The sequence below is a fragment of the Colletotrichum siamense genome (assembly GCF_013390195.1).
Source record: "Colletotrichum siamense strain Cg363 chromosome Unknown KSG_Cg363_contig09, whole genome shotgun sequence".
Taxonomy (NCBI): Eukaryota; Fungi; Ascomycota; class Sordariomycetes; order Glomerellales; family Glomerellaceae; genus Colletotrichum; species Colletotrichum siamense.
In genome coordinates this window covers 2,701,025-2,722,215 of record NW_023501022.1, presented here as the reverse complement: position 1 = coordinate 2,722,215, position 21,191 = coordinate 2,701,025, and the positions used below count along the sequence as shown (strand labels likewise).

At 50.9% G+C, this 21,191-nt stretch overlaps 10 protein-coding genes across 10 annotated transcripts; 5 read left to right on the top strand and 5 right to left on the bottom strand.

Moving 5' to 3' along the window:
• Window positions 1-259: 259 nt before the first annotated feature.
• Window positions 260-819, bottom strand: dddW (Dimethlysulfonioproprionate lyase DddW; the record flags this gene model as incomplete). Its single annotated transcript, XM_036645263.1, has 2 exons — window positions 260-698; window positions 803-819. The coding sequence occupies 2 exons, from the start codon at window positions 817-819 to the stop codon at window positions 260-262; spliced, it is 456 nt and encodes a 151-aa protein (XP_036489394.1).
• A 631-nt stretch (window positions 820-1,450) lies between these two features.
• Window positions 1,451-3,291, top strand: Sugct-1 (Succinate--hydroxymethylglutarate CoA-transferase; the record flags this gene model as incomplete). Its single annotated transcript, XM_036645262.1, has 2 exons — window positions 1,451-2,383; window positions 2,506-3,291. 2 exons carry the CDS (start codon window positions 1,451-1,453, stop codon window positions 3,289-3,291), a joined length of 1,719 nt encoding a protein of 572 aa, XP_036489399.1.
• Window positions 3,292-3,924: 633 nt separating this feature from the next.
• AGP2-1 (General amino acid permease AGP2) lies at window positions 3,925-5,675 on the top strand (the record flags this gene model as incomplete). Its single annotated transcript, XM_036645261.1, has 2 exons — window positions 3,925-4,439; window positions 4,505-5,675. 2 exons carry the CDS (start codon window positions 3,925-3,927, stop codon window positions 5,673-5,675), a joined length of 1,686 nt encoding a protein of 561 aa, XP_036489400.1.
• A 985-nt stretch (window positions 5,676-6,660) lies between these two features.
• On the top strand, window positions 6,661-8,078 carry CGCS363_v013411 (3-hydroxyisobutyrate dehydrogenase; the record flags this gene model as incomplete). Its single annotated transcript, XM_036645260.1, has 7 exons — window positions 6,661-6,663; window positions 6,719-6,863; window positions 6,937-7,179; window positions 7,252-7,405; window positions 7,470-7,502; window positions 7,578-7,671; window positions 7,803-8,078. The coding sequence occupies 7 exons, from the start codon at window positions 6,661-6,663 to the stop codon at window positions 8,076-8,078; spliced, it is 948 nt and encodes a 315-aa protein (XP_036489397.1).
• A 223-nt stretch (window positions 8,079-8,301) lies between these two features.
• On the bottom strand, window positions 8,302-10,649 carry CGCS363_v013410 (putative transcriptional regulatory protein; the record flags this gene model as incomplete). Its single annotated transcript, XM_036645259.1, has 8 exons — window positions 8,302-8,562; window positions 8,649-9,452; window positions 9,531-9,565; window positions 9,651-10,141; window positions 10,202-10,269; window positions 10,336-10,424; window positions 10,504-10,557; window positions 10,631-10,649. 8 exons carry the CDS (start codon window positions 10,647-10,649, stop codon window positions 8,302-8,304), a joined length of 1,821 nt encoding a protein of 606 aa, XP_036489398.1.
• A 1,136-nt stretch (window positions 10,650-11,785) lies between these two features.
• glsA (Glutaminase) lies at window positions 11,786-12,989 on the top strand (the record flags this gene model as incomplete). The annotated part of the gene is made up of 2 exons (XM_036645258.1): window positions 11,786-12,764; window positions 12,985-12,989. 2 exons carry the CDS (start codon window positions 11,786-11,788, stop codon window positions 12,987-12,989), a joined length of 984 nt encoding a protein of 327 aa, XP_036489990.1.
• Window positions 12,990-13,367: 378 nt separating this feature from the next.
• Window positions 13,368-14,546, bottom strand: CGCS363_v013408 (uncharacterized protein; the record flags this gene model as incomplete). Its single annotated transcript, XM_036645257.1, has 1 exon — window positions 13,368-14,546. One exon carries the CDS (start codon window positions 14,544-14,546, stop codon window positions 13,368-13,370), a length of 1,179 nt encoding a protein of 392 aa, XP_036489989.1.
• A 580-nt stretch (window positions 14,547-15,126) lies between these two features.
• Window positions 15,127-16,371, bottom strand: gaaC-1 (L-threo-3-deoxy-hexylosonate aldolase; the record flags this gene model as incomplete). Its single annotated transcript, XM_036645256.1, has 5 exons — window positions 15,127-15,288; window positions 15,341-15,460; window positions 15,512-15,541; window positions 15,607-15,763; window positions 15,827-16,371. 5 exons carry the CDS (start codon window positions 16,369-16,371, stop codon window positions 15,127-15,129), a joined length of 1,014 nt encoding a protein of 337 aa, XP_036489986.1.
• A 503-nt stretch (window positions 16,372-16,874) lies between these two features.
• prlL-10 (MFS transporter prlL) lies at window positions 16,875-18,564 on the bottom strand (the record flags this gene model as incomplete). The annotated part of the gene is made up of 3 exons (XM_036645255.1): window positions 16,875-17,706; window positions 17,758-18,316; window positions 18,375-18,564. 3 exons carry the CDS (start codon window positions 18,562-18,564, stop codon window positions 16,875-16,877), a joined length of 1,581 nt encoding a protein of 526 aa, XP_036489985.1.
• Window positions 18,565-19,121: 557 nt separating this feature from the next.
• JLP1-0 (Alpha-ketoglutarate-dependent sulfonate dioxygenase) lies at window positions 19,122-20,319 on the top strand (the record flags this gene model as incomplete). Its single annotated transcript, XM_036645254.1, has 2 exons — window positions 19,122-19,950; window positions 20,006-20,319. 2 exons carry the CDS (start codon window positions 19,122-19,124, stop codon window positions 20,317-20,319), a joined length of 1,143 nt encoding a protein of 380 aa, XP_036489988.1.
• Window positions 20,320-21,191: the final 872 nt, after the last annotated feature.

The window sequence follows — 21,191 nt, the reverse complement described above, 5'->3', positions numbered from 1 at the left end:
CACATGCGTTCACAAAAGTGTAAAATCATACAGATGGTCATGGGTATTTTTCAGTCAACTTGCGCAGCAATACAGATAATTGACTTCTGAATTGTCTCTAATACTCATCTCTCATCATCCTACTCTCATGTTTCATTCTGAGTTCTTCCTCCATTCCAGCCTTTCATTATCATTCTTGAGTCCTCGATCGCCTTTGAGACGTATTGCTACCCATCCTTACGCCTTCAAGAACTGCTCTAACTAACTTGCGACATTTCGATTACAATTTACTTTTGATGGGTTCTTGGAATCGATAGACGATATCCTCAAACCGAGCCTCGGGGAAAACATAAAGCCAGTGCAGGGTCTCACCAGGCCCGCAGAAGACACCATGTACGGCATCCCCTGGTATCCACAGAATGCTTCCGCCCGATACCGCGTGCCGCTTGCCATCGATCTCGACGCTTCCGGTGCCGGAGAGGATGTAGTAGATCTCGGCCTGGGTGTGCTGGTGAAGAGCAAGAAAGCCCTCGGGTGGGCATGTTGCGAGTCCCGCACACATGGAATCAGTCAAGGTGTCGGGCCTCGACAGCAGCGTTTGCCAAGTGACATTGCCGTACAGGGGCTCGGGGAATGCGCTTTCGGCTAATTTGGTGATGGTCGAATGATCCATCAAGACCGGCGACGGCGCCGCTCCGCTATCATGTCGCTTGTACGAGCTGATTGGACATTAAGTTAGTCTGCGGACTAAAGATGCCATCGAAAACGGAGAGAAACCATGGAGACAAGCAACCGCAACAGCATGGGTAGGGGTCAAACGAACCAACAGGGTTTCTCCATTTCGGTAGTGAATGTTAGTGAGCGTTCAAAGGTGGAGAGCTTCCAAGGATGAGTGTTGACAGTTTCTGTTGACCTGATTAGAGGTATGATGAAGCCTTGTTCGATGAATGTCAGGACCCAGGCGTACTATGTAGCAAGGCAAGGAAGACCTTTTCCAATATGGAATCCCTGGCTTGTTGGTCCCGCTCTTCGATAAGAATAATCGTTGCCGGCAGATTTGACCTATTTGGGTAAACTTTGCCTCCGATGACAAGCATGTGGGAACAATGGCTGGATACATGTGCGGAGAGCGCTCTAGAATCTTGGCCCCCAACGGTCCGGGCGGACCGGCGACGATCCCTGGAACGTCTAAATTCATCGTCATCCGGGGCCGAGCATCCACTAGGAACACCCCCAGTTTAAGCAAGGGGGCAACAGACTGCATGCATTGATTTTTGTCTACTTACATCGTATTTAAGTCGTCAATGACAATGGTGAACCTCCTGAAATATGACTCTGCCGTGTCTTACAGGCAGTCCCATCCCGCGCCAACACTCTACCCCAGACTTCTTCTACTAGTGAAGTACACTCTGCAACTTCCTCCACCTTAGTTATTGTTACGTCCTCCTGCGCACCAGAAACCCCCAACACCATGGCGAACATTATCTCAGGCGCCGACATCTATGGGCCTGGGTCATGGATCGATCAGGATGCCCCAGCCGTCCCCGACGATGCGCTCCGGCTTTTTGAATCGCTTGCGGCGGTGACCCCGGGCTTCACGCAAGATAAAGAGATGTGGAAGTCTGTTTCGTTCCAAGGTTCGCCGCAGACCATCGCCCCTGGCCCACTCAAGTCTCCTGTCATTGCCGCGGCACTGCACGCCATGTGCGGAGTGGTTGCCAACGAGGTCCTGGCCCTCCGAGACGGCTGCAGTCCTATCCGCCATGTTGGTATCAACACAGACCATGCTGCATTCTGGCTTGGGTGTGTTGGCATGGCCAAGCGCAACGGGTCAACCGTCCGAGAGTTGGCTAAACGGGGTGAGCTCGCAAGCATCTTCTCCAAGGACCTGGAGAAGGGCACGTTTGCGACGCCTCTGCGACTCCGCGCGACAGCCAACTATCCTACTAAAGATGAGGGGCTCTGGTACCAGCTCCATGGCTCGCTCGATGCGGGTCCTGTGCTGCAAGCCGTTGGCCTGGACGCAGAGACACCTTGCAGCGGGCTCGATGAAGCCTACAAGCTCATCGGCAAACACGTGCGGAAGTTTGGCGCTCACGAGCTGGAAGGCATCAATATTGAGCGTGGTCTCTGTGGGAGTATCTGCTATACTCCAGAATCGTGGAGGCAGACGCGGATGAGCAAAGACCTCTCCAAACACCCTCTAGTAAACTACAAGTTGCAGTCACACGCTATCCCTACACCAGCGATTCCTTTGACCCCCGGCCCCGACAAGCGACCTTTGGCTGGCATCAAAGTAGTGGAAATTGTGCGGATCATTGCAGGCCCAGTGATTGGAACGACGTTGGCGGCACTCGGAGCTGACGTTGTCCGCATCAACTGCAGCAGGCTACCAGACTTCAATGTAAGCACTGGTCTTTTGCACTCCAATCCTGTTATGAAAACGGATTCTTTACATATGTTTACAAGTCACTTTGGCTAGTAATATACTGGCAAAACCATGCAAAAGCTGACCTTTGATCGTAGTCTTTGCAACTCACGCTCAACGCCGGAGTTCGCACGTTAGACATTGACTTTGACAAAGAGGACGAGCTTCAGCACCTTCTCAGTCTCATCCAGGACGCCGACATCTTCGTCCAGGGTTACCGTTCAGGGTCCCTAGCCAGGAGAGGAATGGGCCTCCACGACCTCTTGGAGATAGCCGGAAAACGGGGCAAGGGCATCGTCTACGTCGAAGAGAATTGCTACGGACCAGACGGCCCCATGCACGAGCGCCCAGGCTGGCAGCAGGTAGCCGACGCCGCCTCTGGATGTTCATATGTCACCGGAAGAAGTCTGGGTCATACAGACGGCACTTGCGTATTGCCGGCTCTCCCTGTCCCAGACATGTTGACCGGTTTGATTGGCGCTATTGGGGCTATGATGGCTATAAGAGACCGCACGCGTCAGGGAGGCTCCTATCACGTCTTCGCCTCACTCATGGCGGCAGCCGCCATGCCCTTGCAGCCAGACGTCGGCATATATTCTCCCGAAGCTGTGAAGCAGTGCAATGAAAGATTCCAGTGGGGCGAAACTGGTCCAGAGCTATTCGTCCTAGAGCTGCTAGATGTTGTGCTTAAGGGATGGGCCGACGTGTTTCCCGAGCATTTTGGGCCGGAATCGCCATGGTTCACCCAGCTTAAAGGTGAATGGGGCAATTTCGAGCTGCTCAAACCTGTTCTTAAGCTGGCAACTCCGGAAGAATCTCCGCATTGGTCTTCAGCACCAGAGCCCAACTGTCACCATGACAGCCCATCACTGTCATGGCTATGATGTTACAGCATCAGCGTAGTTCAATAATCGAGTCTTATGGAAGAAATTATTCATTACAAGTCGAATATAGTCTCAAGTGTCATGATGAATATGTTCTAGGATTTCAAAGTGTCTATGCCTCGGCACCATTTGGTCGCCCGAAATGGCGGCGGCTCAACATTGCCGAGTCTGGGTGGGCAAAACTACATGTATTTCCACTTCCACTCACTTCAGTTCACTTCGGCTGTCAACTACAACTTGCGTCTGATCTCTGAATTTAGGATGTCGTATTCAAGGGCGATCATCATGACTCCAAGAGGCTCACGGTCGAAGGGAATCGACTAGCAGTGGCCTTCGGCTCGTATATTTCCTTAAATAGGCATACGGTCCCGAAAGTTACGATGATTTGGAAGTCAACTGCTTACATTGGGGGATATCTGACAAGTCCATCGCGCTGACCACCTGAGGAACCTGCTGCACTCTTCATTAAATCCTCAATTCGGTTTAGGGAGAGTTTGTGACTCTTTTAAAGAAAGCTCTCTGTCGTTTCAAAGACCCAACACCGTTTCCTTAAATTCTAGAGTTGAAATCACGGATCAACAACTTGCAAACTCTCAGCGAAGCACCGTCAAACCCAGCGAGGTTCTAGCCATTATGACCTTGCATTCTGATAAGTACTACGCAAACGAAGACATCACGGGCATTGATATGAAGACTGAGCACGAGCACTGCGAAGATGCTGGAAGCGACGTTGTGGCTCATGGCGGCTTGCATCGTCGCCTCAACAACAGGCAGATACAGCTTATTGCCATTGGCGGAACCATTGGCACTGGCCTATTTGTGAGCATCGGGGCTGCTCTCGCCAAAGGGGGACCCGCGAATCTTCTGATCTGCTTCCTGCTCTACTCGTGTGTGGTGGCCCTCGTCAACAACTCCATTGCCGAGATGGTCACGTATATGCCTGTTTCTGGGGGGTTTATTCGCCTTGCGGGCGAGTGGTTCGACGATGCCTTAGGATTCATGGTCGGCTGGAACTTCTTCTTGTACGAGGCTCTTCTCATTCCCTTTGAGATAGTGGCACTGAATATCGTGTTATCCTTTTGGGCACCTGGCATCTCGGAACCTGGGCCTTTGACTGGATTTTGTGTAGGGGTTATTGTCTCCTATGGGTAAGTCATTCGCTTCTGGAAAATCTCCGATTAATGCCCGTTCGATGCACTGATGATGTGAAAAGTATTATTAACGCCGTTGCGGTGAATATCTTTGGCGAAGCCGAGTTTTGGCTTTCAGCAGGGAAGGTCATTCTGGCATTCATGCTTTTTGGCTTTACAATCATCACTATGGCTGGCGGGAACCCTCAAGGATATGCATACGGCTTCCGGAACTGGCACACACCTGGTGCCTTTGCGACTTTCACTTCCACTGGAGACCTCGGCCGCCTTGAAGGGTTTATGGGCGTATTGGTCACCGCGGTATTCATCATTGTCGGGCCCGACTATATCTCTATGGTGGCCGCTGAGGCAAAGCACCCCAGCCGATATATCAAGTCAGCCTTCAAGACAGTATACCTTCGCTTCGGTATCTTTTTTGTTGGAAGTGCTGTGGCAGTCGGGATCGTGATTCCCTATGACGATACGAAGCTACGAAGCATCCACATCGATGGTCAGGGCACCGGGACCGCCAATGCCTCGCCATATGTCATCGCGATGCAGAATATGGGCATCACTATCCTTCCCCATATCATTAACGCCTTGCTATGTACGAGCATCTACTCGGCGGGCAATACTTATACCTACTGTGCCGCTCGCTCACTGTACAGTTTAGCCCTCGAGGGTCATGCTCCAGCTTTCCTCAAGCGGGTCACAAAGTCTGGTATTCCTATCAATTGCTTTGCAATTACCATGGCCTTCCCATTCTTGGCATTTCTACAGGCCAACAGCGGCTCTGCAAAGGTTCTGAGTACCCTCATCTCCGTCATTGCTGGTGGTTGTCTTGTCAACTATATCGTCATACTGATTACCTTTCTATCTTATTATGAAGCCTGCAAAGCTCAAGGTGTCGATCGCAGAAGCAGACCATATTATGGATACCTTCAACCCTACGGTGCCTGGGTAGCTCTGGTCCTGGAGATAGCTATCGCAATTTCCTATGGATACACCGCTTTTCGCCCTTGGAGTCCCTCCAATTTCTTCGCCAACTATACCATGCAGCTTGTTGCACCTATGTTATACACAGGATGGAAGTTGGTTAAAAAGACAAGGATCAAAAAAGCCCATGAGGTAGACCTTCCATGGGCTCGGTCAAGCATTGATCGGTATGAAGCTGAAGCACTGGTCAAGGATCCGCCTTCGAGCTTCTGGGGAGAGATGGCGTCGTTGATAGGCTTTGGCAAGAAGAATTTGTAATCAGCGACAAGCGATGAGACACTAGGCACTCGTTTGCCCAGTTGAGTAAGGGACCGTGGAGAAGGGTTGGAGATTGGATTTGGCGTGAGGCGACGAACGTCGGCAGAGACGCCTGATTTTGCAGCATGTCCCCGACGGGAATCGACGAGAAGCTGTTCAGGTTATTAATTCACTGCAAAAGATTGGGCCATCTTCGTCGTAACCATCATTGTACTGCCCACCCAAAGCAGAATCAGCACTGCAAGTATTTTTCAAGATACACCGCGTCTGTATACAACAAAATCTCGCTGAAGTATCCATTTCCCTCACCTGCTAGTAGTCGTCGCTAACTCAACACCTCATTACCTCATCCTTTTCTTTCAGCATTAAGTTCAACAGTGGTGAATCAAGAGTGGTGGAAACACTTTCTCAACGCCGAGCAAAGCGTATGTTGATTTCCACACCACATCCAACGGACTACCACCTTGCTCTGGGGTACGTCTACCGCACTCAGATGAAATCACTGTTTCCCAAAACAGAAGCCTAGATCTTACCCCCAGTAATGCACGTAATCCTACTAAGTGACACGGGCGCCGGACCGTGTCCACCTTTATTCCCACCCCTCACACACTAGTGCAGATCAGCCTCCCAAGGCCGGACCGTACCCACTACGGCCGCCCGATCAGGCCCGCCTTGTTCTGACTTGGGTCCAGTTGCCACGGGCCTACAACGGTATCACTTCGGAAACGTTAATTCACTCTTAAAGGAACGAATTCAGTCAATGGAAACGTGAATATGCCATGACCTCACACGAAGTCACTACGCAACCTTCAACATGCAAATGCGGCCGTCAACGATCTCTTGGGGGTCCGTCCTCCGCCAGCAACCCTGCAGACATCAACTTGGACGCCATCACCAGTTGGGCTCCACGCGCATGATGACCAGCGCCCCCACTGACAGAATTAACACTATCGGATTCATCGGCTTGGGAGCTATGGGGAATCATATGGTGAGGACCTATCCGCAAGTATTTCCGTCTATGCTTCTAACGAATTTTGATCTAGTTCAACAACCTTGTCAACAGATCTACAGCGAAAGTCGGCAATAGTGCCAAATACGCTCTGTTTGACGTGAACGATGCTGCTGTGGAAGGCGTCATCCAGCGGCACCAAACGCGGAACCCAGCTGTGTCTATACATCGGTGCTCTTGTGAGTCTCGATACAGATTTGTCGCAGGGAATTCCAATTCACTGATTGGTTTGTTCCTTTTCTTTTCTTACAGCCCCATGCGATGTGGCACAAAAGGCTTCGACGATTATTACGATGGTGCCCACAGGTCGCCACGTAGAGGACGTTTACCTCGGCGACAGCAGCGTCATTCGCGCCTTGGAAAAGTTGGACGAGCAGCAAAGATCGTCGACTTTGTGTCTTGACCAGTCCACCATCGAGCAAAGTGTCAGCAGGTCTGTCGCTCTGAAATTGAGGGAGACTGGTGCCGACCTATTGGACGCCCCCGTGTCTGGAGGTATGTCATTCTGCCCCTCAACCGCTTCATCCACCTTGAGGATCTACATTATGTTGACTATTATGGTCGTAGGAGTGATCGGTGCTAGAGATGGTACTCTCGCGATAATGGTCGGCGGCAACAAGAGATCATTTGAACGGGCAGTCCCTTATCTCCAGCCTATGGCCAGCAAGGTCACATATTGCGGTGATCTTGGTGCTGGTCTTGCAGCGAAGATATCCAACAAGTAGGGGAACTCACAGTTTCAATATTTCTTTTGAAAACCGTTCTAATCATTACTTGAATTACAGTCTCTTGCTAGGGATCACTATGCTGGGTCTAAGGTAAACATGTTCCTGCCTGCAATTGATGCAGAGTGAAAAGGGTTTCCATCCAGAAACTGACGCAAATCTACTCAGCGAGGCCATGCTGCTGGGCAAGAGGCTCGGTGTTGATCCTCAAGTTCTCGCAGATATCATCAACAATTCAACGGGGAGATGTTGGTCTAGTGAGGTAAGTTCTTCTGGGTTAGGTTTGACCGGGTGTTTTCGATGGAAAGATGAATTTGCTCCATCACTGGTTCTTGGGAAAGTCTTGAAATTGGATTCAAGATTACACGGGTGGTAAGCTAAGAAATCTTCCAGATCAACCATCCCGTTCCGGAAGTCAAGGTGGGACATACAAGCCCTCCAGCCCATCGTCAATACGCGGGAGGCTTCGTTACCAGCCTAGCGCACAAGGATCTGGCCCTGGCCGTGAAGGCTGCTGTGGAAGTAAACTCACCACTGCCGCTTGGAAGACGTGTCGAAGAGGTTTATCGACCTCTTGCTCAGACGACGGAATGGGGAAGTCGCGACTTCAGTGTTGTCTATGAGGCACTCGACGAGGCGATAGTTGGGCATGACACTAACCAGGTTTAGCAGTAAATAGTACAGCCACTGCATAGTATTTTGATTTTGTTCGTCACAGGGACTAAGCAACTGCGCGAATTACTTATTTCTAAGCTCGGGATGGTTGATTTCAGGATGTTGTGGCAACTACGTAATTACTGAAGTTTTCCTTGCTTTTCGCGACAAGCCGCCTATGTTGAAGACTTTGCTCCAATACTAGCAAACAATTGCTGTCGCTGCTGCGAGTGGTTTTCTACAAAGGGTTCGGAGTTAGCGGGGCTATTTGATCGCCTGGCACTCCAAAGAGGTCCGTCCACGAATCAAGCCATATGCTACTAAGATCTTGGTTATTGTTTAAAGCCTCCTCACTCACTGTGCTCGACATGGTGTTGTAGTCAACGACGGCCCACAAGGTCTCTTCCTCGGCCAGAGTAATGTTAGCTCTTTGGAGCTCACTACTACACAGACTACCCCCCAGGAAACCATCATACACCATTCGTCTAAGCACTGTTGCCTGTGTAATTATGAGCCCTGGGTCATTTCATGGCGGGAAAGAAGTCATTCCAGCACGGCAGATACGGGAATGCAAGGGGTACGCACCATCGAGGAGACATTATTCCAATGGCGACCCAGAGTGTCGAGATACGACAAAGCCTCTTCAAGGAGAACTTGAGCTCTCTGGCTCACGACTAAATCTGAATCACCAGTTCTCAAAGCGATGATAGAACCGGCAACAGTCGCGCAGTAGCCGCTAGAAGAGGAGTGAAAGGAGCACCCCAGCCCACGAGCGTCCCGTATAAGTGCTAGCATATGCTGCGCATGTAACCATCCTAGGTCAGATGATCGTGTCAGGAAACTGGTCGGGGCCAACGTGCGGCACGTATCAATACGGCGCTTGAGAAGAAAAGGGTGATTAAGCAGGCAGTAGCAAAGATGATAGAATGCCCGGGAGAAGATAATCGGGCCAGTGGTGTGGTAATCCACGACTCCATCAGCCGTGATGTACGGAGCCAGAACTTGTTGCAACGGTTGTTGGATCCTCAAGGATGACTCAAAGTGGAGGAGATCAGACTCAAGCGCAGCGAAATCGGAGCTTCGATCCCAGGGTGGATGAGGGCTGCGAATATTGAACTCCTGAAGCATGTACTGCGCACTCCGTCCAAGGATCTGGGCCATGGCAATGACATGGGCGAAGGAGCCCTGACTCTGAGGGACTGTCAAGGCCCGGTTTGTCATCTCGTCAAGAGATTGCGTCTTGCTCCATACCTCATTCTTCCAGACCACCTCTTCGCATGGTAATTGCAGGTGGCAAGACGCATCAACGATGGCTGGTGGACGACCGCGTCCGCAGGACACCAGTCGGTCCAGGAGATAGACAGACCAGAAGACGCGTCGGCGTTCTTCCTGTTCCACATATGGAAGATGTGTTGCGTTCTCCAACATGAGTCCACAATCCTGTGCCATCCTCACAGACATACCTACCTTAACCCATGCCGAACCGTGACGCGACCTGCCAGCTGCTCTTGCCGTCAGTGTTCTGCCTCTTGTCCTATCGCTTAAGGGGAACAAGTAACAAGCTCCAGTATGAGATTAACCACTCACCAGTGAAGTCAAACAGACCCAGAAGAGCCACCGTCTGTACTGCGGATATCTCCGTGCCAGTGCCCTCAGTGAAGCAATCAGAAACAATCAGCTTCCAAGCCCGATTGGCACAGTCGACCGACGCTTCGTGCACGCGCCCCGTGAAGTAGGGATGTGAGCAGAAGCGACCAGCTGTAGCCACTATAGTCAGCAGAAGATGTGTAGGGACGGTCCTTTCTGACAAGCGGCGGCGGAAGTGAGCTTCGTGGAAAAAGGAGTAGGGTTGGTTGTGGCAGTAGAAGAAGTAGGCATCCACCGCGGCAGCGACAACGTCTTCGGGCACGCCGACATCCATGGGTGCAGGTGCCTCCTGCTCTGCGACCACACTCTGACCTTGATTTGAGGCGAGGTTCGGCGCGTCGGTGCCATTCCTAGGATTGCGCGCGGCATGAGACGCTTGTACGCTGCCTGAAAGATGGAGGTCGAGAAGAGATGTCAGGCGGTCCTCAATACTACGAAGTTGACCATGTGAGCTTATTACATTATGAAAAAGCGTCAGGATGGTAGCTCACGTGCTAAGTCGAGCTGTCACATTCTCCATCTTGTTGTCAAGAATTGACAGTCTCCTCAACACAGTTGTCTGAGAGCCTCGTTAGAGAGACAGATGGGAGAGGCTTGGTTTGGCTGGACATCATCTTCCACTCACGGTGGCTTCCCGAGAAGATGCATCGGGCTCAACGTGTGGCTCGGAGTCCAAGGAACGCTGCCGAGGGTTCTCTTCACCGTAGACGCAGTCTATTTGGAGGAGTGTATTAGCATGATAGGACAAGTAACTGGAGTCTGGAATACGAGCTATGACTAACCTAGTCCCAACCGACGACAATGACCACAGACAGGTCGATCTCCGGTGCACCGGCATTTCTTGCGTCTAAGTAAGGTCAGCCATACTATAAAGTGTCTGCCATGTCGTGATCTCTGCTTCCAACGCGGCCTCTGCATACTTACCGACACTGAAGACATGCCTGGGCGATTCGTTGCACCGGGAAGAAGTCACCCCCCGCATTCATTTGTGCTCTTTGTATACTGTGCGGGATGCGGGAGGTGGTCGTCTGTGAACAGAAGGGAAAGGAGAGCGGGGTGAGTGAGCTGCGAATTGCGAGTTATTGATGGTTGGTTTATCTAGCTCGGCTTCAGCCACTTTAGTCATCAGTTCTAGCCGGGTAAAGGGGAGTTAGATACGGCAGTTGACGCACTCCAGGTGTTGATCCATAGCGCCCCACTTTGCGAACGTTGTAAACCATGAACTAACCTAACCCAACTGTCTCTCAGTTTCCTGCTTCATTCTCCCGCTCTGTGTTACTGTAACCAATTCATCCTCCAGTCAATAATTTGTCGTTCAAAAACAGATACATACAATTTCTGTAAGATAGACAATGGTTGATCTCAGAAACAACATCAGGATGTTCTGAAGACATGCTCCTCACAGAGTCCGGACCGAACGTTCCCGCTCAGAGGATTGCCTGTTTTAAAGAGTTGTCAATTCTGTGAAGAGATATGACTTTGAGTTGATAAAGGAAGAACATATCTGTGGGGTTTCGGATATCCGAAAACGGCTCGGTCTTGACATGCGATTTCCTTCGAAAAAAATAAAGGTGGGGAGCTTTGTCTCCACGCCTCCTACAAACCACGCCAGATGGGGACGTATGACACATCTAATTCAATTACTGACGACGAGAAAATAATTAGAGGGCAAAACATCGTGTTGTAACACAAACAAGCCCTTGCTTCCCTCGCCAAACAACTCATGAAGGGTAAGCTGAAATTGACGTAATCGTTTCGCCCTCCACAACACAGAAGACTCATCCAATGACCTTTTTTTTCCTTGGCAAGGTCATTTTTCGTAGGTTGTCATGTGCTCATCAGCCCTGACGATGAAGAATGCTCTAGTCAAACGGTAGTCTTCTGAAGGTCACCCACCCACCGTGACTCGCAAAATTCCACTAGGCTCGGAAACCGAGAAATACTAATTGTGCACTACGGGCAAATTGTTACTAAGCGCCAAGTGCAGGGAAATATATTCTCTCTCACCTTTTTGGCAATTTGAGAGGCTTTTTCCACTGAGTTCTCACGATCCTGCTACACCATTCACCCACGCAATGAAGTCGCCCATCCCCGACTATCTCAAACGCGTACTTGAGAATGCTCGCCCCAACGACGATGGAGAACCAGCGGACTACATCGATGTGCTAGCGAAAGCGGACACGTCCAAGATGGCAGTGGCTCTGGCCATGGTTGACGGCAATCTCTACTCAGCGGGAGACGACCGGGTCGAATTCTCAATCCAATCGATTTCCAAAGCCTTTGTCTATGCGCTGGCTATCGAGGACGCGGGATTGTCGCGGGTATTGGAAAAGATTGGCGTAGAGCCGTCCGGCGACGCTTTCAATCGGCTCTCGCTCGAACGCGGCAGCAATCGGCCCATGAACCCCATGATCAACGCCGGAGCCATCACGGCACACACACTAGTCGTCTCGCCTGACGCTACGGTGGAGCAGAGGACGGAACGTATCCTGAAGACGTTGTCAAGACTCGCAGGCCGGGAACTTCACGTCGACGAGGAGGTCTATCAGGCCGAACTCAAGGATGCGGATCGCAACATGAGTATCGGATATATGCTAAAAGCAACCGGCATCATCACCTGCGATCCGCGAGACGCCGTGAAGGGTTACATTCGCCAATGCTCCATCAATGTCAATGTCAGGGACTTGGCCCTGATGGCAGCAACTCTCTGCAACAGCGGTGTGAACCCCATCACTGGAGACCATATTATCCCTCAAACCAGTGTCCGTCAGGTTCTCTCTATCATGACTACCTGCGGAATGTACGATGCTGCAGGCGACTGGGTTTCCAGGGTGGGTATCCCAGCGAAAAGCGGCGTGGCTGGCGGCATCCTCGGGGCTCTACCGGGCCAAGTAGGTCTCGCAGCTTTCTCCCCCAAGCTTGACGGGCGCGGAAACAGTGTGAGGGGCGTCATGATCTGTGAGCAGTTGTCACGAGACATGGGCCTGCACATGATGGACGCCAGCCAGGTCGCCGGTGCCACTGTGCGCACCTCAGTAGCCACAATCGTTGGGGGTAAGAGGGATCCGCATCATCCGAACTGCCAACGAAAAGTTGTTATCTTCAGTCTTCGAGGCGCTGTTCGATTTGCGGGATCAGAGCGTCTTACCAGGACTCTTGCGCGTGAGCTGAGTGAGCCGGACCCGGATGACCCCGGCTCTGGAATGCATGCCAATGCCTGTGCCGTGGTATTCTCATTCCGTGACACATACTCACTAAATGCCATTGCACAAAGGATAATTCGTGAAAATATCCGACGGCTGATTTTGGATGGGCGGAATGTGGTGGTGGTCGACCCATCTGGGGTTCTGCAGATGACTATAGATCCTGAGAGTAAGGAGGAGCAACCCCATGTTTCCAGATCAGAAACTGAAGCACGGGAATTCATTGGAGGCTTGGGTTGTCAAGCGGTATTCAAAGATGATAGTTGGTGACTATCCGACCTTGGATGGTTCGCCTCAATAAAAGCATACCTGTCTGGGTTGTTTTGTTGTCATAAAACAGAATAAAACTTATGTATTCTGTACTCTATTTCTCGCCAACTACTAGTTGGATAGTGTTGATGGTACTTCCAATGTCTGTATGCTAAAGATGAGCCTTTGAAATGTCACCAGAGGGTCAGACAGCATCGTACGGAATATCCACAACTCCGACAACCACATAGTTATCAAATCCCGCCTGCATTTGGCCAGCATTCGAGAGCATCAACTTCTTCGTCCCGTTGTTATTGATCACTTCAATGCATCTCGAATGCGCTGCCCATTGTCCCACATCAACTTCTTTCCATCCCGCTGGATCCGCAGAATCCTCGTTAACGAAAAGCTGTTCTCTGCTAGCACCATTCATGATGATTATGCCAGAGCCATCATTTGTCTTCTCGTTGGGAGTCCAAATGACGTATGGTGATCCCCCGGTAGTATGGCCTTCGGCAGAAACAATTTTGTCCCCGCGCCCTTCGATAGTGCCAAACGTCAGGGGCGAGGAAGAGACTTTGTAATACCCTTCGCAGCCCTCATTCGTCGCGCAAACTTCATATGTGATGATGTACTGACCCGTGGACTGAATGTGTGCCACCGTGGTCATCCCTGGGCGGTCGTCGTATGCCGACGAAGCAACGTCATCCACAGGTTCGCTCCATGTCTTGAGATCTTTGGTCGTGATATGTGCTAGTTTCTGCGCATGATTCTCATCTCTCTGATCAGAGAAGAAGCACACAAATTCGCCATCGTGCATCATGAAGAATGGCTCCCATACTGCATCGTTGCCGTTGGTGGTAGTCTCGGGCCCAGCGCCATATACCATGTGACTGACAAATTCCCAGTTCAATCCCCCATCTCTACTGGCGTAAAGATCGAGATAAGCTTCGCTCAGGTCCGCCGGAACGGAAGCTCCCCCAAGAAGAATAGTTCCGGCAGGATATCCGCCAAACGCTTCTTTGAGAAGGTAGAAGTTGGGCTGATACCGCAGACCCCATCCATTGACTTGATCAGACACAGACGAAAACTCGATCCAGTTTGCGCCTCCATCGGATGATTTGTAAATGGGGAAGTTGGCTTGCGGAGGTTCGGGTGGATAGTTCTCCCACGATAGAAGGTGACTACCATCAGGCAGCTGCACAGTGCGGGCGTAGATGACCTTCCAGCTGGTGTAGTTCCTATCTGGGTAGAATACCAGGTTGTTGGTGAAGTCGCTGAAAGGTGCAGGGGCGGCTCGTTGCACCAGATTTGCCAAGCCGTGGGGTGGCGCTGCGGTCGCAAACGTGACGAAGAGATGAAATAGAGCTGAAAGGAATTTCATGATGAAACACTGGTTCAATGACAGTCTCCAAGATCAAATCCGCTATCGCCTCGACTTGTCTTTTATCATGTTGTCTTAATCATTCACATTGACATGGATACCGGAGCCTTTTATAACTAACAACCAGACTAGGTGAACACTTTGGAGATTTCGGTAGCTGCAGACATTCTGTTGCTCTGGCCGTCTCTCAGAAACCCAGACCGCGCACTATTCGTGCGGCTAACACAGCATCTTGGGAAGCTACCCCAGATCTGGTGATATGATATCTATGTTGGGTGCAGTGCGGGGAAATCCCCCTCTAATGCAACGCTGATCCGCCGGATCTTGCCTCTATTCGGGATCATAGTTCGACGTCGGACTGGCAGTCCGATTCTGAAGTTCCCACACTGGCGCTATTCCATGCCTTCCTGATCCGATTCGATCGCATCAATAGTGATGTAACATCGTATTTCTGTCAACTCGGGTCGGATTGAACGTCACATGCCGCCGAAACATACATGTACGCTGAACATGATTCGATAATTTGGCGGCTTTCCGAAATGTCTTTAGCCTTCATGAACAGCTCATATTTGATTCGTTTTCATAGCTCCTTTGTCAAACGATGCTCCTCTTTCATGACGGCCTGTATGGCATCAAGAGAGACAAGCTCTTGTCCTTGTTCCTTTGACATGGGCAGTAGCGGTCTTCGAGGTAGCTCACTATGTCCCAAAACCATATGCACAAGCATTTTCAACCCGGCGATCTTCGGCCTTGTCAGTTTTCTTCCCTCAAGACTGGTTAGATCGATCACTCACTCCTATGCGTTGACACGCTCCATCTGCCATAGCCAACAGACCCTGAAGACGCTGAGCCTCATTGTGATCCTCAGAACCTGGAGATGATCCACATAGTTGCCAGAGCTTGACACATGTTTTCTGCGTGATTCTAAGCCAACGTTTCGGAGTATCCAGAAGCAAGTGACTTACAGGAGCAAAGTTTGGGAGACTTGAGATAGCCTACAATGACAAGACGGAGAAGATTGTTAGTCCAATTCTATTACATCCTGGACATTGAAGCTTACTCCAGCAGCTCCGCTGGCTATCGATGGCAGCAAGATGTCAATGAAGCCATCGATGATCTTGAAGTTGTCCCCTTGACGACGACGTGGGTAGGTTTCCATGAAGGAAGGCGCGGACAGCACTGCATTTATTCTTGTGATCTTACCAACGGACGCACATCTTTCCCCAGTAAGTATCGCAGATAGTGCACAGATGTCTTTGATGTCAGGATAATTTACTCACGTCAACTTGACTCCGACGACATTGTCTGAGCCCTTCACAACATCGACAATCAGGTCACTGTCCAAATCGATGCCCCCTGATACAGCAGGAAAGTTGTAAAGAACCACAGGCAGCGGGCTTGCTTCAGCGACATCAATGAAGAACTTCGTTAGAGCAAGCCTTCCTGCCGGACTCCCCAGCTGGCCACCGTAATAGCCGGGAGGCAAGACCATAGCATAGTCGGCGCCCGCTGTTTCGGCCTTTTTGGCAAGTTCAATGGTTTCGCGGGTGCTTGGAGCACCGATACCGGCCACAATCGGCACATGTTGTAACCCTCCTTCGTCAAGGCTAGCTCGAGCAGTCTTGATCAGTTGCGTACGCTCCTCGGCGGAGAGATGAGGGGCCTCGCCGGCTGAGCCTGCTACCACCGGAACGGTGCCAGCGGCAGCTACGTATCGCACGTGAGTTGCAAATGCATCTAGATCCAAATCTTCGTTGGGAAGGAAGAATGTAGGAAGGGGAGTGTAGATACCGCGAGGAAGGGGCCGGTGCAGGGTAGAAGCCATGTTGCTCGAAAATGACGCTGCTTCAGTAGCAAAACCATTTGCTTGCTGTATTGAAAGACAAGAAGAACAGACATAAATTATACAATCGGCAAGCACATGGCACTTCCGCATGTACTTGATAGTGCTGTCGCCGAGCCCCCCGCCGAAACGCCGAGACAAACCCACATATCGCCTGGTGCCTTGCTGCAGAGACGACATGCATCATGTGGTAAAGCATTCAATCGTGATTTGTGAATATAGACTTCAGGTCATGTTCCGGTATTTTTTGTCGGACAACGATATTATGGAAAAGCAATATCATTATAAACAACGGTATCGAAACGCATCATCGTGCACCCCAGACTACATGTAGCAAGTGAATGATAATGATCGCACAATACACATACATAGAAGCCATACGACCGGCAAAGGTTTGTATCTCAGCCCCCCCTGTGCACAACATGTCATGAATCTGGTAACGAGTTTGATTCAATCTTCTCATACTGCTACTTTTGTGTCCAACCCTACAAAGTGTAACGATACAGGGGCGAATTCTCTTCCATACTACTGAGCTCCTCCTGGCTATGTTCAGTGAGAATCTGACCGTGGTCCAAAGTAGCTCTTCTCTCATTCTCTCTTCGCATAAGCCACCAGTGAATAGTAGCAGGGATCATTGCCCCGAGAACAGTTGCGCCAACTGAGAAGCCGAAACCCAAAGGATAGACGGGCGCTTGTTCCTCCAGATAGATGTTGGAGCCAATACCGCCACCACCAACAGAGCCAAAAAGCATCAGAAGTCCGATGGAAGCAGCCCTCTTGGAAGGGTTGGGAATATTGTTGGAAGTCCAAGCTCCGACAATCGGTGCCTGAGCACTGTAACCAGCGGCTGCGATGAATATCGCAAAGTATGACACCCCTGAAACTTGCGGAAAGTGAACACTGATCCACAAGATGATGATTCCGGTAAGACCAACAGCATAGCATGCCATTATCGAGGCATAATGCTTCTGAAAGTGATCGCTCATCCAACCGTTGAAGATGCACACAATGGTGGCGAAAATGTAAGGTGGCGTGGTCAAGGCCTGGGCGCGGATGGCTGAATATCCCAGGTTCTTCACCATCGTCGGCAGAGTATACGACAAGGAGTATGTCGGAATGGAACCTCCCCACCAGAACATCATCATCATGAGCCATGTCTTGCGGTCGCGCGCAGCTGCCCAGACGTCACTCCAGCGGAATTCGTAGGTAGGGGCATCCGGACCAGAAGCGTACTTCACTCGCAACTTGGCGTAGTCCAGCTCAGTGGCGGTAAGCCAGCTGGTCTTGCGAGTCTCATTGTACTGGTGGGGAAAATGACTTCAAATCATGTTAGCAGGACGATGTGGAGTTCTGAGCGAAAACACTTACGGAAGAAAGAAGATGGTCATGAGACCAACAGCAACAGTGATGACACCTTCTATCAAGAACAGCCACTCCCAAGCAGTGTAGCCATGAGAACCATCGAGATGGCCAACGCCATACGCGATGACACCTGAAAAGGCGCCAGCTGCAGTATTTGCGCCATAGAATATGGCCATGCGCGTGGCAAGTTCCTTAGGCGTGTACCACATACTCAAAATGAAGTAAGATCCGGGATACAAGCCCGCCTCAGCGACTCCCAGGGCAAGTCGAATGGCTATGAATGCTCCGAAACTGCGGCAAAGACAGGTCAAGGTCGTAATTGTACCCCAAGTTACTATAATTATAGGGAACCAAATCTTGGGTCCAAGACGTCTAAGCAGAACATTCGAGACGGGTTCCCATAGACCGTATGAGAAGAAGAACACCATTAAGCCCAAGTTGAATTGCGTTGAAGTCATGTTGGCGTCTGTAACGAAGCCGAAGATCTTGGCGTTGCCAGCATTCGACTTGTCCAGTGAACACAACAAGTAGAGAACACTCAGAGTGGGTAGAAGGCGCCAATCGACTGCATCCAATCAGTTAATCATAGGGAAACTGAGTCTCAGAATCGCATCAACACATACGTTTCTGCAAAAGCCTTTTTCTCCCAGCACCCTCAAACTGTCGATGCAAGTCCAGATACCTCTCATACTCAGAGTTTGGAGAGTTTGCCTGACCCTCAGCCACACTAGCTTTTGACGAAGGAGAGTTTTGATCTGGTGTCTTCTTTTCGACATCCTCGATTGAGGATGCGTCGTGAGGTTGAGCGCTCATGGTGAGAACACCGAGAATTGGTCGGAGAATGGAACAACAAGCAAGCGACAACGAGAAACGACAATGTCGAAAAGTCGAAAGTTGGCATTTGAACCGGAAAGCAGAGCGGCAGATCGAGACAACTTACATGCCGCTGTCTGCAAGAGATTGTTGTGCCCCGCTGATCCTCTGTTGATAACGACAAGCAACCGGCTTGGCCGCGTCGGCGACTCGGCGCCTCGGCGTTTTGAATTCACGGTCTCGGTGTCATTGCTATCGGCGCGTCAGCTAGAAACTGCCCCATTGGCACCGAGCATCATCCAAGACGCTTCGAACCAATCGTCAACAGTCTGATAAAGTCCAGCCCTGTGGTTCTTAGCCCGACCGAGGCAATCCGGAGTAGGTATAAGTAAAGCCTGATTGATAGCACAGGATCATCCCCGCCATCTTATCCATCTTATCTCACAAACTTCCACAAAATTGACAACGGGCGAACCGATACGGAAACCATTACCCGGTTGTCATACTCATCTTATTCTACAATCCCGAACCCAAGGGGCTTCAAGAGGCTTGCTACCATGGCGCCCTCAGCCACGACTACATCACCCGTCCCCGGCCCTGCAGAGCCTCTGGCGACCAAGCTCGTCACGCGACCCGTCAAGGAAGATGGTTCCGCACTGTATCCTGAGTTCATGCCCTTCTATGACCCTCTGGAGAAGGTAGAAGACATCGGGTCTTTCGAGCACTTTGACCCCGGCCACCGCGCTGACCCAAAGCTCCCCAATCTTCTCTCGACAGCAACCAAGGTCATTGACCTCTCGCCCCATGTCGGCACCGAGATCGAGGGGGTCCAGCTGTCGCAGCTATCGACTGAAGGACTGGATGAACTCGCGCTTCTCGCTGCCAAGCGTGGTGCCTTAGTCTTTCGCAATCAGGACTTCCGCGACATCGGCTTCGAACGCCAGAAACAAATCGTGCGCCACTTCGGTCCACTGCACATCCATGGATGGGCGCCACACCCTGCTGCTGGCTCTGAGGAGCATATGATTATCTATGATCACAAGGAAGATCTGCGTGTGCGCAAGTCTTGGAGGGGTCGCAGCCCCGTACAATGGCACACCGACCAGTCCCCCGAGCCTCAGCCCCCTGGTACCACCTTCATCTGCATGCTCGAGTCACCCTCTGCCGCTGGTGGTGACACACTTGTGAGCTCTAGCGTTCAAGCTTTCAAGGCCCTGTCACCGAAGTTCAGGAAGAGGCTGGAGGGATTGACTGCTATCCACTCCAATAACGATGGTGTCACCCAGGAGCTGAAGAACGGCCAAAACGCAGTCATGAGGAGACAGCAACTGGTTCAAGAACACCCTGTCGTCATCGTTCATCCCGTTACCAGAGAGAAGGCCCTATGTAAGTTGGCTTCAGGAGGACACAATACGATATTTGCTGACAAGGACTTAAAAAGATGTCAATCCCGTCTACACGAAGAAGATCGTTGGGTTCGATCAAGAGGAATCTGACTACCTCCTGAACTTTTTGTTCGATCACATCGCTAAGAGACAGGATTTCCAGTGCCGTGTCCGCTATGAGGCTGGTACCGTTCTCATCTGGGATCAGCGTGTCACGAACCACTCTCAGACCCTTGATTACCCTGCTGGTGAGCGCAGGCATGCTTTCCGTCTGACTCCATTGGCAAATAAGCCTATCCCAGCAAAGGTTGAGGAGGACGATGGTGAATGTGAGAAAGACTTCGGGCGGGTATCTCTTGGACTCTGCTAGAAGATTGGGAATTCATCTCTTCGTTGTACAGTTCTCTCGAGCTAGATTGTGAACAAATATTCGTCTGAAAACTCGGGGGTATGCCAGTGTTGGCTTTGCCACTGTCTCCAAGAGTCGAGAATCGCCCCAGTACTATTCAAATCCCCAGTTTCATTTGTATCTTCTGTGACACCCCAGACAGACGGGTCAATTAACTCGTCAGGTCTTCTTTGGCTTCCATCCATCACCTCTTCATTATCTTTTGTTGTGTGGTGGATTGTTGACTGTCGTAGAGCGTCCTGTTGATTTTCAGGGTCCTCGTCGGACAAGTGCGAAAAATCGTGACTGGCGTGAAGCTGGGAATTGATTCGCACTGAGTTTTCGAAAAAGTGCAGGATAGACTTTGCATTAGGCCAGTACTCCGCGAGCTCTTTCAGCGACACCAGGGCTGAATCGTATCTTCTAAGAGCCGAGATGGCAAGCAAGGGGTTCGAAATGCGTATTTCGGTGCTTAAATGAACCAAAGCGGAGAATAAACAGTTTATGGTCGACATCCAAAGACATCGTATGCCATCAGTTTGGCATAAGGTCTGGAAAAGTGATTGGATCACTCCCGCAGCAGCCACGCATATCTCGGCATTGTCATCGCGCTTCGAACTTTCTACGCCGCTGACGTCTCGAGATGAAGCTTTTGGAGGGGCCCTATGAAGAAGAATGAGAGCCATGTTGTAGTGTAGATGCAGATTTGTGTTCCATACACCGGCTCCTAGTGCACCATGGAGATTTAGTGACTGTGGCAGCCTCAACGCCCAGCTGGCCAGCCTCTCATCGGTTTTGCGCAAAACCATGCGCCTAGCCTGGTCACTTGAAGCTCGATTTCTCTCCCGCATTGC